At 57.1% G+C, this 15,960-nt stretch overlaps 1 protein-coding gene and 1 long non-coding RNA gene across 2 annotated transcripts in view; one reads left to right on the top strand and one right to left on the bottom strand.

Annotated features, from left to right (window-relative positions):
• The first annotated feature begins 832 nt into the window (after positions 1-832).
• On the top strand, positions 833-15,012 carry LOC132593583 (uncharacterized). The gene is made up of 3 exons (XR_009559234.1): positions 833-1,015; positions 9,931-10,189; positions 13,552-15,012. It is a non-coding gene; the product is annotated as an uncharacterized lncRNA (long non-coding RNA).
• ZCCHC24 (zinc finger CCHC-type containing 24) overlaps positions 5,486-15,960 on the bottom strand; it is a 61,140-nt gene continuing 50,665 nt past the window's right edge. Inside the window, exon 4 of the mRNA XM_030862738.3 lies at positions 5,486-9,573. Coding sequence (XP_030718598.1) covers positions 9,460-9,573 — 114 coding nt within the window. The 3' untranslated portion in view covers positions 5,486-9,459. The remainder of the gene's footprint in view (positions 9,574-15,960) is intronic.

The following is a 15,960-nucleotide window of genomic DNA, read 5'->3' as shown; positions in this document are numbered from 1 at the left end:
GTCCCCTGCATCGGCAGGCGGACTCTCAACCACTGTGCCACCAGGGAAGCCCCCCAAAAGAATTGATTTTTAAAAACGAGAATGCCCGTACTCTTCAATAGGGAATGGATAAATACATTACCTAACAAAAGAGTACAATCAGCTGTTAGTCCAATGAAACAGATTTCTGTGCTAACAGGGAAAGATGATGATGAGAACAAAGCAGGTTACAGAACGGCATGTCAAGTATAATCCTGTTAGGTTAGTGTGTGTGTGTGTGTGTGTGTGTGTGTGTACATTAAACACAAATATATTTGTACAAACAAAAGATTAGGGAAGGATATGGCCAAACTCTGGATAGTGGTGTCTCTGGAAGAGGTTCGGCTACTGAGAATTTTCACATCCTACTTCCTATTTTTGTGTTGTTTCCATTTCACATTGTGCATGCGTTATTTTTATAATCAAGAAAGGAAAACCCAGATATTACCACTTGACAGTTTTACTCAAGTAAAGGTGCACGAGGCCTGGATAGCACTGTGTTGGGGAGATCAGGATTCATTTCAGGTTTGGGAACAAGAACAACAAATTCCCCTTTTGTCCCCTATGCAGGCTTGCCGCCGGCAGGAAGTCGCAGTTCTCAGATTTAGCCACCAGAGGGCAGCAGGGGACCAGCCGATTCCTGCGAGAGGAAAGCGGGGGGATTTTGAGTTGGCAAGGATGTCGGAGGAGAGAGATCTGGGCCAAACTGTTTGAAGCAGTCTCCACCGTGGGGCGGGGCTGGGTCAGGTTCCCAGGGAGAGGAGGACCAGTTATATGCTAGGCAAAGGTCCCTTGCTGCAGCACAAGAGGGAAACTCAGGCAGAAACCTAGTCAGAGCTGAGCTAACACGATGTGGGTGCGTGGAGAGGGAGGCGGAAAGGCCTACAGGCCAAGGACCAGACAGATCAAAGGCCCTTCCTGGGGGCAAGGCGCAGGCTCCTCATCTCCTGCCACCTGGTTGGGATGAAGTTTCCAGAATGCATGGCTCAAGGGCCTGGTAAGTAGGAGGCAGAGGCAGAGAGAGAATCATGGCGGGGGGAGGGGGAGGCCGCAGGAGCTGGGGGGCAGCGTTTCAGAGGCAGCACAGGCCCAGGGGACTGGCACCCCTCCATGAACAGTGCAGTAGCTAAAAGTTCTTAAGCATGTCCCAGGTGTTTAATCGTGACAGTGACCCTCAGGTGGTGGGCAGGCAATACCATTCCCATTGTACAAGGGAGGAAGCCGGGGCTCAGGGAGGGAGGCGACTTTCTCAGCTCAGGATGACAGCTGGTAAGTAGTGAAGCTGCCGTTCAGTGTCCAGCCCATCTGACCCCAGAGCCCTTGCCAGGATGACAGTGGGGAGGCCGAGATGGAGGTCGCGGCAGGTGCCATGATCCTGGATGAACGAGGCAGGACTTGGACCCCAAATTGCCCCACAGGCTACAGAAGCTGGGTGTGGAGGGGCGGTGGAGGCTGAGCCCTGACCTCCAGGAGTGACCAGAGAGGGAGGGGGGATGTTGAGCGGGTGGTAGAGGAGGATGCTGTTCAGCTCCCAGGGTGGAGGGCTCGGGTGGGAGAAAGACCCCCTTCCTTCCCTGGACCAAGAGGGAGGATGTGAAAGGGGGACAGGCCTGAATACAGGGCTCCAGCGGGGGAGGGCCGAGCGCCAGGGAGAGAAGGCACAGGTATCCGGCCTGGCTCGCCCTGGAGGCAGTGGAGGTAGGAGCTGGGCTCCCCCTGCAACTGGGAAAGGGACCCCCTGGGAAGTTTTCAAGGATAGAAGGGGGCTGGGGGCTGTGTTGGGGGGCTTGGCTTGAGTTCCAGCTTCTGCACAAGCCCACGGTAACCACCATGGAGCCTGCACTAGGTGGTTATTGGCTCTGGGCTACCATAGGAAGGCTGGCGGGTTCGGCTGGGCAGGTGTGAGGGGCCCAGGGAATTGGGGGCTGAGGGCAGGACAGCCCCGCCAGCTGGCTGTCTTGGGTGGTTCGCACAGCTGCCAGAGGCAGGGACTAGGCCCTGGACCTGACACTGGGGGGTGAGGGGTGGGAAGTGGCACTGGGAGGGGGCACAGGGAGGGGCTCTGCTTCTCTAGCTGTATGATCTTGGACAAGTCACTCAAACTCTCTGAACCTCGGCTTCCGTCTCTGTGAAATGGTACTCATCCCAGCACCCAGCTCACAGGGTCGTGGTGAAGATCAAGAATGATGATGCATGTAGATCACAGAGCACAGCAGCTGGCGCACTGGACGTTGGCCATTTATTCCACATTTAACCCTGTGGTGCACCAGGCCACACAGGCACTGCAGACACACGGACGGTGGGGGGCTGGGAGTGTGCGGGGTCGGGTCTGGAGGCGCCCTCGGCTACCTTGCCCCATGCACCTCCCTGGCCCGGCTCCCTTGAGCTCGTCTCCTGCCCGGGAGCGGAACACACACAAGTAGAAAGTGTCTCCTCTCTCAACACCATGTGGGAGGCGGGCCAGGGAGCCTCTGGGGTGGCGTTTGGATGCCTGACCTTGTGCGGAGCCAGGGTCCAGCTGTTTGAGGGCAGACAGGGGCCTGACTCCCCACCCAGGCCCCGAGGAGACGCCCCTAGTGCCTTGCTGAAGGCCTGAGAGCGCTGGTGGGAATCCACTTGGAGTCTCTGGTAGGGATCAGAAAAAGCACAGAGCGTGGAGATGGGAGGGTGCAGTGGAGGACCTGTCTGCCAGTCTGGGGCATTAGGGCCTTCCCTGGACCTCAGTTTCCCCACCCGCCATATCGGTCTCTGCCCTGGCTCCTGCCAGGATGGTTAGGAGCATACACATAAGGCCAGAGGAACAGGAGAGACTTGGGCCTGTGGCCAGGGCCCAGGGCAGAAGCCCGATGGCAGCGGGAGCCGGGGAGAGGAGAAGCAGCCAGCACAGGGCCTCCGCTGCAGCCCGGCGTCCGCTGCAGCCTGCAGTGGGTCCCAACTGCTCCAGCTCACAGGTAAGGACACATTCCAAGAAGGTGGTGGTGCTAGGAGCCTTGTCTGGGCCCCACGAGGAGCCCTTGAGTCCCCAGGGGTTTTGGTGCTGAGGTGGGAGAGGGAGTGGTTGAACCCACATGCCTCCCCCCCCCGGCCCCCAGATCTGAGGCACTGTCCAGTCTCCCCTCCCCGTGCCTGGTTCCTTACACCAAGGCCTTCCCGGGCTGGAGCTGCCTGTCCCCCCAGACCACCCCCGCCCCTGGGGCCCTCACTCCTTGCCCCACCTTTGCAACTGTGGGCATAGCACGCTGCCTGGGGCCGAGCCCCAGCTCTGCCTCTGAACCACACACGGCACTGGGAGGTAAGAACTCAGGGTTCAAATCCTGTTCCTCCCACTGGGTGACCTCAAGTGAGCCCCCGCCTCTGGAGGCCTCAAATGTGGGGTTAGGGTGGCGGAGGACACCAGCTTCGAGGAGGGCGGGCAGGGGTGGACCCAGAGTTGGGCCCTCCCCTCTGGGTCCCCCGACACCCCTTTCCGCTGTGGATTCCGCTCTCTCTGCTCTCAGCCACCGCCGGCTGCCCCTGGACATGGACATTAGGTCCAACCGGAAATCCTTCCTGTCCAGGGGAATTACTGGTCTCCACGGCTGCAGATGTCGAAATGCAGGCTGTGTTTGCCTTGGGTTTGTTTTCTTTCCACGGAAAACAAAACAAAACAAATACGGGTGCATGCACACGACACACAAGGGCAGAAAGTCGAACATTAACCTTGACACCTCAGCCCTAGCACAGGGGGTACTCAGCCAGTGAGCAAGTGAACCACGTTCCTGGGTTGGCGGCCTGGCACCCCCTCGGACTCCCTGGGTGACCTCTGGCCGGAGCCACAGACAGTGGGAGCAAGAGATCCACAGCCCCTGGCCTGCCACCCGCCAGCCAGGTGCCAAGCTGTGTGCTGGGCCTTGTGTTCACTGGGCCGGCTTATCTGCACAGTATCCCTGCGGAAGCCGGCGCTCAGAGAGGCCAGGGACTCCGCCCAGGGTCGCCCAGCCAGGGGAGGCAGGGCTGATCTGGAAGCCGGCACCGTGGGGCACAGGCCACTGAGACAGATGGGCTCTGTGTCCTCAGACCTGTACCAGGAGCGCAGCCCTCCCTGGGCTGTGGGTGGAGAGGCCCTCGTGGCAGTGTTTATTCTCTCCCCCGCCCACTCTGCTGGGCTGGGTCCCCTCTCTGCTCACTGCTTGGCTTCACTGACACCCACCTGCGCTCAGGCCAACTCTGGCCCTGCCCACCATTTCATGCGGCCTGAGACCAGGCACCCGGAGGTGAGTCCTTCCTTTGTGCCAACAAGCAGGAAAGGGCTTAGATGGCTTCCAGGACTCGCTGTGCACCCCAAAGAAGACAAGGGGTCCTGCTCCTGGAGTTGGGAGCCTCTGTTCCTGCCTGTTCGCCACCCTTCCCCCATCCATGATCCCTGATGCCCAGGACTTACCTTGTTTTCTCTGCTCCATCTCAGGGGCTGCATGGAGACATGGGTTGGTCCACAGACATGTAGTTTGGCTATTTAATAAACTAACTGCCAAAGTTTAAAGATTGGAGAATTTCACATAACAGCCTAGTCGCCCCCCCACTCCCCACCCCACCCCAGGTGGTGTGTTCTTAGATGGTAGCAACTGGCTGAAGCCGAGGACGGGATGTCTCCCAGTGAGCTGGACGCCCCCTGCCCACGGCCTCCTCCCGGCCATCACTATCCACCCCACAGGACCCTGACGACCATTCAAAGCCCAGTGTTTCTCAGCCGTGCACACTGGACTGATCAGGGACTTTAAGACCCTGAGGACACCCAGGCCGGTTTCTCAAGCGTCTCTGGGATGGACCAAGGCTCCCGTAGGCGATTCTGGTGAGCAGCCAGGTTGAGAACCACAAGTGCGCGGATCCTGGGCCGCAGGGCTCCGTACGCAGGTGGCTCCTTCAGGCCTGCTTCGCCGGGGCTCCAGGCCCTGCGAGCCGTGACTTCCCGTCTGTGGCCCCGGTCAAGAGCCCCACCTTGAGACAGCCCAGACAGGTCCTTGCTCAGAAGAAGGGCCCTCTGTTCCTTCTCCTGGGGACTTTCCAGGAGGCCCTGGACACTTGAGCTTGCTCACTGTGGGATGCCCAGCGTCTGAGGCCCAAATCCCTGTCTTGGCAAGAGGGCCAAGTGGGAGCTGCAGCTGCGAGGCCTAGGGCTGCTGTCTCCGAGGAAGATTCACTCCTATATATGGTCACCAGCAGTCTCATCGCAGAGCTAACTGTGACCTAATGTGCCGACAATCTTGCCTAGTCTGGGGCCCCGCTTAGAGAGGGCCCTCGCCCCGGAGAGAGTGTCCGTTTGGGGACAGGGGGGCTGGGTGGAGGCAGGGCCAGGACAAGACATTCCAGACGCGGGAGAGCGGAAGGGCAGCCCCAAGCCACCCCTACCCAGCTCAGCACCTCCGAATCTGTGAAAACGTTCAGCTCCCTACCGATGCTCCGTGTAAACAAGGACACCCAGGAGCCTCTCTTGCTTTTAAAAGTTCTTTTAATACAGCATGAAAAGGCTATATTTCTATAGGTAGGCCGTATACAGATTCTCCAGGAATAAGGCACACAACGGAATGCCATCCCAAGGGCGGCCCTCGGGAGAGGTCGGGAGGCTTCTCCACGCACCCTCCGAGCTGGCCCACGGGTTCTGTTTGTCTTTTTAGCTGGACGCACACGTATTAACAGATACAGACACGGACAGGGTCACCACACAGGAGTGGAGGAGGTCGAACGGTGAGGTTGGCAACAGAGAGCGATGAACTCCCCCGAAGGCCGGACGCCTCCCAAACTCCAGGGTTAGTTGTCACACTGGGCTACGATGTAGTGATGCTGGATTAAATATTCGTTTAGAGTAGATTCAAGTCCATTAGATGTTGGAGGGCAGGTGTAAGGGCTCTGGGTGACAAATCCAAGTTCAAAGAGCATAGGGCACCAAGGCATGGCTCAGATGGCAAAGCTCCAAAGGGGGCGGCTGGAGAAGTCCGCCTCCTGCTTCCTCTTCCATCCTTGGGCCCTGCTGACCGGGAGCCCTGGACCAGGCCAAGGAGACCATCTTTGGAGCTGGCCGACCGTGGTGGGGCTAGTAAGTCACACGCCCTCTCCTCCCCAGGCACACTCCTGCCCCCCACGAGTTTAATAACCATAATAACAAGATAATAATAAGAAGGTACAAGAGAATGGATTATAATGCTGTGTTATCCTCAGCTGAAGAGGCTCGAAGGGCTCACCATTCCCTTTTCACTAAGTATCTAATAATAGCTTCCCTTAAAAAAAGGCAGTACTTTCCCAAATACACATATGTATAAATACAGGACAAGAACATATTAATAATAAGTCTATGCACTTGAATAATATGCTGGCTACTTAATACTGATATTTGTATCCAGGGATAACAACAGAGAATAACAATAATATGGCTTAAAGAATTGCAAAGTTTTTTTTCCTCATCAGAATTATGTACCAACTTCATATAATAATCTATGTAGACAATATTTCCTTCTTAATGTAATTCAGTTGCAGACTTTTTACAGACCAAAGCATAGTAAAAAATCAACCCCCCCAAAAACACCAACAGGAAAAAGAGAATAGTTCTCACCATAAATATTTTCTTGCAGCTCAACCAGAAGGTTTGCAAAAAATACTTCCAGAAATCTTCATTTGATATTCTATTGCCCTCCTGAAAGCTCTGAAGTTTTGAAAATGCCTCTCTTTTTGTTTACTTTAATCTCAAAAATCAGGCAATCATATTTTTCTTTTCTTTTTCTTTTTTTTAAAAAAGCCCTCAAATATATACAGACAAAAATCACTGTGAAGATTTTTCGGGAGAAGGTAACAAATTCAGTGTTGTGAGAAAAATTGGAAACCATGCAGAAATTTTAACATCCATGAATTTTCGTTTCAAAATACACACATAGTATTTTTTCTTTAAAAAAAAAAAAAGGAATTCTGTGTCAAGTATAACTCAAAATAAATACAAATTCACAAGTAGAACTATTGAATACTTCTTATGGGGTAAACACCGTTCTCTCCCAACTGGATCGCTAGATCTACTAACTGCAAGCGATTGTCCCTTTGAACATACTAAAACCACACAATTTCTTGTCTCCTGGGTGCCCAGGCCCTCTGAGCACTTGATTCTCACAGCACCAGCCTGGACAGCAGTGGCTTTCGCTGAGCACACAGAGCTCCCAAATTCAGCCAAACAGTGCGGGAGGGGGCGGTGTGGAAGGGCTGCCTCATAGGGAGGGCCCAGCCCCTGCGGTGGCCAGCTCTGCACAGATGGCGGGGGCTGCCAGCTGGACAAACCCACTGCAAAGGTCACTTTGGGGTGATATCCCTTCTCCTCTTGGCCTGTGGAAGGCCCTGGCCTCCAGGGGTCTGGAGCCTGGGTTCTTTCTAAGGTGTGGGCTTCCCCCATGACTGCAGCCCAGGTACCTGAGGCCAAGGTCCCCCTGTGGAGCCAGGTCCCTGGAAGGGTCGAGACCTGGTCCTTGCAGCAGAGACCAGCACACTGCCCACCACTGCGAATGTTCTCGTTAGCAGGGCACTAGGATGACTGACAGTAACAGCTTCTCCCTGGGGACAGAGAGCCCTGGAACAGGGTGACTCTGGCTCACCTTGACACCCTGGAGCAGGCAGGGAGCAGCTGGGAGGGATTCCTCAGTGGGCGGTGAGCGTGTTCACAGTCAGGGGCAGGCCGCTACAGGGCTCAGGCTGGAGCAAATACACCCTTCTTAAATGCTCAGAGGGCATGGCCCCCCCCCCACCCCCCTGCCCAAATCTACGCTGCAGCCCTCTGGCTGCAAACGCACTCACTCCGTCTCTTCGACTCACTCCCTGGACCCCTGATTAACACTTTGCTGTAACTCCTCAGTTGTACAAAGCATTTTCATTTGAAAACAAAAGGCAACTGGACACGGGTTGGGTGTCCTTGAGCCGTGGTAAACACTGAATTTCAGGCCCATTTCGTGGTCTGATTTTTTTTTTTCCACAGAGGCATAATGTTGGGGCAAAATCAAGTGACCCAGCTCTGACAGCCGGTTCCCCTGGGAGAAAGGAAGGGTGATACGACAATAAAAATAGGACTTCTCACTGGGGAGGGAGCAAAGAGGAAGGCGATCCCCCCACTAGCCAGGACAACGTCGCCCTGACCAGTGTGAACGCCAAGAGGCCTCCCCCCACCTCGGGAGGTAGGAATCATTATCCCCACTTTGCAAACGAGAGGTTCTGTAGCTTGTCTTGGGGTGGGGGTAACCCCCTCCTTCACGTTTGCAGGGTAGGGGACAGCAGGCAGGGCTGGGCCTGCAGGGGCGACAGGGGAGGACGGGAGCCCTCCGCATGACTTCTTAAGTGACCGACTGACGGGTGATACTGGGGGCACGGGACCTGGGGATACTGTCCAAATAAAGCTTTCTGCTCCAGGAGATGGCACACAGCCAGGCTGAATCCCAGAACATCAGAACAGAAACGGGCCTCTCGGCTCTCCGCTGTCACTCTCTCACTTAACTAGTAGCGAAGCAGAGAGATGAGAATCCTTCCCAGGCTCCACAGTGTGTCGGTGGTGAGGCCAGCATTAAAACCGGGGTCTTTGATCTGCCTGGCCTGTGTCCTTCCTGCCAGAGTGGCTTCCCTGCTGGGTCCTGTAGCCTCCATCAGGGGGTGGGCCCCTAGCGTGGGTGGGAGGGGAGGGAGAGGGGAAGGGAATGGGGCTGACAAAATCCTAGCAAGTGGGGGTAGTAGGTGCTGGGAGAGGGGGGAGGCATTGCCTGATGTGCCCTAGGTCACACCTTGGAACACTGTCCAACATTCAGTGCCTCCCCGTGCCTGACCTCTGGGTCTACGGTGGGGGGCAGGGTGCGGCGCCCAGGTGCAATGCCAGTGACGGCAGAGGCGGTCAGGTTTGGGGCTCAAAGTGGCAGGGGGCAGAGATGCCCGCTCCCCAGCAGCTGCGAGAACAGGTGTCAGCTTGCCATGAGTGCTGACTTAGACAGAAAATTAGGGCTTTCTAAGAGTGGCTTTTCACACGGGGCAAACTGGAAGGTTCTGGGTGGGAAAAGGCGGCCTGGCCGGTCTTGGGGAGACAGTCCCCTGCAGGCTCTGGGATTCACAGTAAATTTAGTGCACTCGTGGCCAATACAAGGCTGCTCACCCCAAAGGGAGTCTCAGAGGAGAGCCTGCGGGAACACCAAGGGCTCTGTGTGGTCTTGTGCGCTGACCTCTGCTTGCCCTATTCCCTCCACACAGACCCAGGGCCCCCCGTAGAGAGTCGCAGAGACCCGGCCTTCTGGGGGCGCAGCTATGTCAGTAACACTGTTTGTCAACATACATGAGCCAAGAGCCCACCCCCTAGACCTGTAAGCCTGCGAGGACGCCCCCGCGCACACAGGGGACGCGCAGGGGTGTGGCGTCTTCTCTGGCTGGCAGGAGGGCGGCGGGGCCCAGCAGGCGGCCGGGTCATTGCACGCGCCGGCAGTAGTAGCCCAGCACCTTGCACTTCTCGCACAGGTGCTGGGGGTGCTCCTTGCTCTGGTCGGACACGTCCAGGCCATCGGGCTTCTCCAGGGGTCTCTGCAGAGAGGAAGGAGGAAGCGGGCCCAAGGGTGGGGAGGAGGGGGCGGAAAGAAAGAAATACCAGAGGAGCAGTGAGAGTGAGGCAGGTGCGGAGAGAGGCAGAGAGTGCTCGAGACAGACAGGAGGAGGGAGACAGACAGGGAGGGCCCAGAGAGAGAGCGCAGGCGTCTGTAATCAGAGGTTGTTTCCCAAAGCGCCCAGGACCCTTCCTGCTTCTCGCTTGCTGCAGGCGACCCGAGCGTCCTGAGTCCTACAGCCTGGGAGGCATAGGCTGAGGCCTCGGGCTGGGGTCAGGGCTTTGGGAGGAGGTCTTGCACACAGAGCCCCAGGTCTTCATGCCTCTTTGCCCCCCAGCTCCACCCCCGCCAGTACTCTCTGGGCAGCCACCACCTGAAGCTCACGAATGCCCGAGACGGAGGCAGCGCAGCGGGGCACAGACATTATCCAGACGAAGAAACTGAGGCCCAGCGCAAGGGAGACCCAAGCCGCATCTCCTGATTCCCAGCATCCACTGCTTCTTCCCAGGCCACTTGTCGCCACCACACCTGCTCCTGCGGCCTCAAGACTCAAGGGGAGTTTAACCTGGACGGGGTCACAGTGTTTCAGGCTTCGGGTAAGCGAGCCCTTAGCTCTGTGACGTCAGCAGCCAGTGTTCTGATGCATCCCACATCCCAGGGCCCGGCACAGTGCCTGCCTCGTTAGTGGAGTGGCTAGGTGTTTCTGAACAGGGAAACTGAGGTCCAGAGAAGGGAGGTGACTTGCCAGACCTCTGAGGCTACTCACTCAGAGCGTGGCCTCAGAGAGCCTCGGTTTCCACATCTGTAAAGTGGGCCATTGTTGCAGCTCGTGTACAGGGCGGAGTCGGATGTCTAGATGCTTGTAAACTGGCGTTCGGCACATGCAAGCACGTTTCTGTTACACAGGGGGCTTCCCTGCTCCCTCTGTACCTCGCATCCTGGCTCTCAAAAGCGAGCTTGTTTCTCTGGAAAATGTACGGAGGTTATTAGGCACACCTCCCGAGGCAGACGGTTTCTTGGCTGGCAGCCGTAGCCCCAGCCCAGAACCCCTACCTGTAGGAGGGTCCTCTGCATGGACTCGGGGGAACTCAAAGGAAGCTGATCAGGGCCAGCTGGGAGCCACTTGCCGAGGACAGGGGGCAGGAACTGCAGGCTGGTGTGGGCCAAGGGAGCCTTGGTGCCAGTGACCAGGGCCCAGAATGGTCCTGGAGGGGAGCTGAGCGTGAGCGCTACCCCCTGGACAGGCTGCAAATTGCTCAAAAGTAACGCACCAACTTTTCTGCCTGATTCTGCAGTGCCTGGCCTGAAGCTGACGCTCAGAGCAGAGAATGGACGAGTCAGAGGGCTCTAGAAAGCGAGTGTACGGACTGTGGGTGGGCAGGTTCTGATCCAGGGTCGTAAAGCCCATCCCTGTGCTTCCAGGCCTAAAGCCACACTGGGAAGACATGGAAATAGGGCAGGAGCCTTGGCTTCATCTCAGTAAGCTTTCAATGACTGGCTTTCCTAGCCAGGGGAAAGGAGAAAGAGTTTGGCTTCATGTCAAACCTGGACTCAAACTACCTATGAGCTGTGTGACCTTGGGCAAGCCACCTGACCTCTCTGATCCTCCACTTCTTCATCTGTAAAAGGAGATGTCAGTAACACTTTTCTCACGAGACTGTTGTCACAACTCGAGGGAGATCACAAATAGAAAGTGCATAGCACATAAAAGTTATTAATGTTGTTTATTATTGTTACTAATAGGAGGGGAATACCAGCTGGTAGAAGGCCACTGAAAGTTGAAGCCACAAGTCCAAGCTGAAAGACCTGGGAAGGTCACATCCCCTGCCCTCCAGACATCTTGATACACACCTACAGTATCCCAGGGCATGGCCTACACACCCCAGCGCCGGAGAGCTCCCTGGCGGCTGAGCTCACCGGCTCAGCCCATTGCCTGCACTTCATGATCTTGGGCTGAAGTCTGGGTCCCTGTACGCCCATCCCAGTGATCCCAGCCACACAGGGGCCATGCAGACTCTCTGCTGGTCCCCATAGGTCCGATGTGAGCAGCTCTGAAGTCTTCCCTCCCCCAGACCAAACCCAGCCTGATGTCCAGCTCCCCTCCCGGACTCTTCATGCTGGCCCGAGCCCCTCCCTGAACCCGTCTTCCAAGTGGGGCCGGAGAGACCAGAGCCAGCAGGCCTGACACCACCCTTGCTCCCTGTGGCTTACACTTTGCAAAGCACCACCACATAAATCACACAACCTAACGTCCTGTGAGGGGCATCTTATCATCCTCATATATTACAGATGAGGAAACCGAGGCTCCAAGACATCAAAGGCCCTGCCAGAGGCCTGCAGCTTTACCTACCTGCCAAGGGCTATTGGGAGAGAACTTTCTCCTTTAGAACCTTAACTTGCCCTTCTGTAACTTGGGCTGGGGGGGTTTAATAACATTTGCTGTACGTGTGATAGGGAGAGAAGTAAGTGAGATGACTGCCTTAAGGTAGTTTCTAACCATAAAAAGCTCTGTAAGACTCTATAACTGCTGTGTGACCTCTTGCAAGTCACTTGACCTCTCAGGGCCTCAATTTTTCTCCTCTACACAATAGGCTAATAAGGGTACCTACCTGATAGGGCTGTTGTGAAGAGTAAATAAGTTAATATATGCCAAGGTTTTAGAACAGTGCCTGGTACATAAAGAGCAGTGTTGATCAGTATTAATATCATGTATTATTGCTATTATTATTATGTAGAGGGAGCAGGCTGGGAACAGGGGAATCAGCTGAGTCCCTGTGGAAATGCACTTGCAACATCCTGGCCATCCCCGCTCCTTGGCCATGACCCTGTCAGCGCCCCTTCCCTCCACGGGTCCTGGCTCAGCCCTGCCCAGGCACTGGGTGGAGGAGCTGGGGAAGCTGTCAAGGCGACTCCCCTCTGCGAGGGAAAAACAGTCAGCAGCTGGGATTGATCACCCCAGGGCCATCCCCACCCCCCGCAGTGAGGCAAAGCCCATTAGTGTTTTCTTCTCATGGGGGGCAGGGCTGGCAGGGGGGAGCCGCAGCTGGAGACTGACGGGAAACAGATGTGGTAGGGGAGGGAGGGGAGGGGAAGTGGAGGGTTCTCAGGAGATGGATACCACACAGGTCAGAGCTCAGGGCGCAGTAGAAATAAAGCAACCCCTCTCCACCGTGGGGGGCAGGGAGAGTATGGGGGGACAGAGGTTCTGAGCCCCTCCTCTCAGCTCTTCAAAGGCTCCTGACTGCTGGGGAGCTCGGCAGGGCCACCACTCCCTCTGCCCTCAGCCCAGCTTGCCACTTCCCTGAGGGAGAAGAGCCCTGTAACAGGAGGTTGGGGGTGAGGCAAGGGGAGACCCGGTCCCAGGCCCCCCTGACTGGCTGAGTGACCTTGCTCAAGTCCCATCTCCTCTCTGGGCCTCAGTCTCCCCGCTGCACACAGTAGGTGCTCAACAAACAAGGGCTGAATGACGAGGAGAAGGAAAAGCAGAGCCACACACACTTGGAAGATTCTTCCTCACTGGGCCTGAGAGACTCTGATCCTGAGTGTGGAGACGGGGAGGTGATGGTCAGGGAGGCTGTGCTTGGACTGAGCTTCGCAGGATGGAGACGAAGCAGGAGAGGCCACTGCCAGCCTGGGGGATGGGGGTACGGCCCAGCATCAAGGAAGGGGCTACGGCAATACAGGGGTGTGGCCAAGGAGGCTGGAGCCACAGTGGAGAGTTGGGTCCTGGTGGACTTGGGTGCGTGGCCTGGGCCCTGCCTCTCTGATTAGGTCACAGAGGTGTGAGAGTCATAAGGACTGAGCCTCCCAGACCCTAGCACAGCCCCAAGCACCATACGTCTGAGCCACTGCAGGAACTGGCCCATTCCCAGCTCCCCTCCCCAGCCAGCCACCCTGACCTGCCCTTGCTGTTCCCCCTGCCCCCGCTTCCCCCAGGCCACTCATCTGTCCCTTCCAGGTTCCATGTTTTCCTCCAGCCCCAAACTTGATCCCTCTTCATGAGTTCCAGCTTCTCTACTGACCTTGGGTAAGTCACTTATGCCCTTTGCCTTAGTTTCCTCCTCTGTAAAATGGGGAGACAATAGAGCTGACCTCATGGGGTGGCTGAGAGGATGAAGGTATAAAATACGCAGAGGAGTGCCTGGCCACCGCACACTGCTGTCACAACTTCCCCAATTCCTGCCAGTCTCCAGTGACTGAGACGCACCTACAGCACCCCTCCTCTCTCCTGTGCTCGGAGCCCAGCCCAGCGCTTTACTCCAGCCCACCGGGTTCAGAGGGCGCGAGCTGGGACACCAACGGAGGCCTGCCTGGCCTCAGGGCCGGGCTCCAGACACAGGTGCAAGTTCAACGTCGAGGCACCACTTCCACCTGGGGGCCCTGGAAAGGCCACGTGGCTTCTCAGGACTGCACGTTCCCTCCCAGTGAACAGGACAGCCGGTCTGAGGGCAGAGAACACATGAAGGGTGTGCAGGGGCTCAGCACACCTGCGACTCAGAAGAGGAGTTCTCTGAACGCCAGTTGCTAACCCTGTCTGATGGAATCCTGTCCCTTGGGTTGCAGAGGAAGCTCCTGGAAAGCCAGGCAGCCCCCTGACCTTCGTCTTCCTTCAGAGCCTGCACAGACCTGGCGAGCAGCCGTCAACAAAGTGTGTCCAACGAGAGAAAGTAGGAACCCCTCTGCCAGCACGGGCCACGCACAGGGGCCCTGGGGGAGCAGAGTTCAACGAGGGCGAGCATGCTGACAGTCAGACATCTGGGGAGGTGCTTTTGAACCGGGGCTCCCGACCAGCCCAGGAATTGCCAGGAAGACTTCAGGATGCAGGTGCCGTGGCTCCTTCACACTGCCCGCCTTCAGCCCCAGCCCCGACATGCTCCTACCACACTCTGTGCATATCGCGTGCCCTGTGCCCAGCCACTGGGTCATCGAGCCTGTCTCGGCGCTCCAGGGCCTTGGTGTCTCCCTTGGTGCCATTAGCTTGTGGGCCAGGCCCCCTGCACTAAGGAGCCCCTTGTCCACTGGGCTGCACGGCCAGCTTCCCATCTATTTGCCTGTGTGCGACAGTGTGGGTGATGGGAACCACGGAAACCCTTGGGGGCAGGAGGATGGAGAGTCTGCAAACAGAGGCAAAGGAGGCCTGCGCGAGGGTCATAAAATCACAAAATGTTTCAACCACAAGAGTCCTCTTGGACAACTCCCAGATGCTCCTAGTAGGATAAAGACCAAATTCCATGCCATGGCCTCTGAGCCAGCCCAAGGCAGCCCGGCCCCTCCTTCCGCACTTTGCTTCACCCCTCAGCTCCTCCAGTGCTCGGCTGGGCCCTGTCCTCTCCTCTCTGCACGTGCTGTTCCCTCACCAGAAGCGCACCCTCCCCTCTCTGCCACTCCCACCCCAGCCCCCTTCGTCTGCTGACCCTCCACTGCCCCTCGGAGCTCAGCCTGACGTCACTGCCTCACTGCCTCGGCGGATCCTCCCCCATCCTCCTGCCTCCCTTTCCCTGTAGCCTCCTCTGCCGCCCCCCCGCCCCGCCCCCGCTCCTGCCATCCGTCTTGGTGACTCAGCTTACACAGGGAAGGCTCGCCCCACCCCCGCTCCCCGTACCCCAACTACCTCACCAGCAGTGACCGTGTCTCCCACCATCCCCTCAGCCAGAGCCTGGACTTGGCCTTCAGAAACCTGCTCTCTGTCCGGCTCTCGGTTCCCGCACTCCCCCCAGCCCTGGCCCCGCCTCTCCATCAGGGCCCCTCTGGCTTCCCTTCCCAGCCGTCCAGCTCACAGCCCAGGACCACACTCTTCCAACATCACACCTGACTCTTTGAACTCTTCCCTCTGAAACACTCATCTGGCACACCTCTGTCCCCGAACCCCTGTAACACCATCTCTGGCCCACACCTGTGCAGTGAACACTACTGGCCAAGTCACAGAACCGGGCTGACGGCTTGGGTGACAGTTATGATCTCGAAGCTCCCCCTGGGCTGGCATGCTGCTTGCCAGTCCGGCTATGTTTCTCTAGTAGGTTCGCTTCCTCCCTTGTCCTTCCCCAAGCCCACCACACCCCTCCTCACTCTGACTTTTAGCTGAAAACCTCATGTCCCATTTCACTGAGAAAACAGAAGCCCTGGAAGTGAGGTCCCCCTTCTCTGCCCCATCAAACCCACGCCCCTCCCCAATCATCCCCCACCTCCCTCCCTCCTGGGCTGATGATAAGGCATCTCCCTCTTGTCCCCTTATCACCAGCCTTTTGCTTTCTTCTGGGTCATTCTCATTTGCCTATAATGTGCTCCAGGCTCTCCCATCTTCAGAACACCCATCTCAACGCCACCGTCCCTACTCTAGCTACTGTCCCATTTCTCTGCTTCTCTCCAC

Source organism: Globicephala melas, chromosome 16, assembly GCF_963455315.2.
Source record: "Globicephala melas chromosome 16, mGloMel1.2, whole genome shotgun sequence".
NCBI classification, from domain to species: domain Eukaryota; kingdom Metazoa; phylum Chordata; class Mammalia; order Artiodactyla; family Delphinidae; genus Globicephala; species Globicephala melas.
This window is presented reverse-complemented; position numbering and strand designations above follow the sequence as displayed.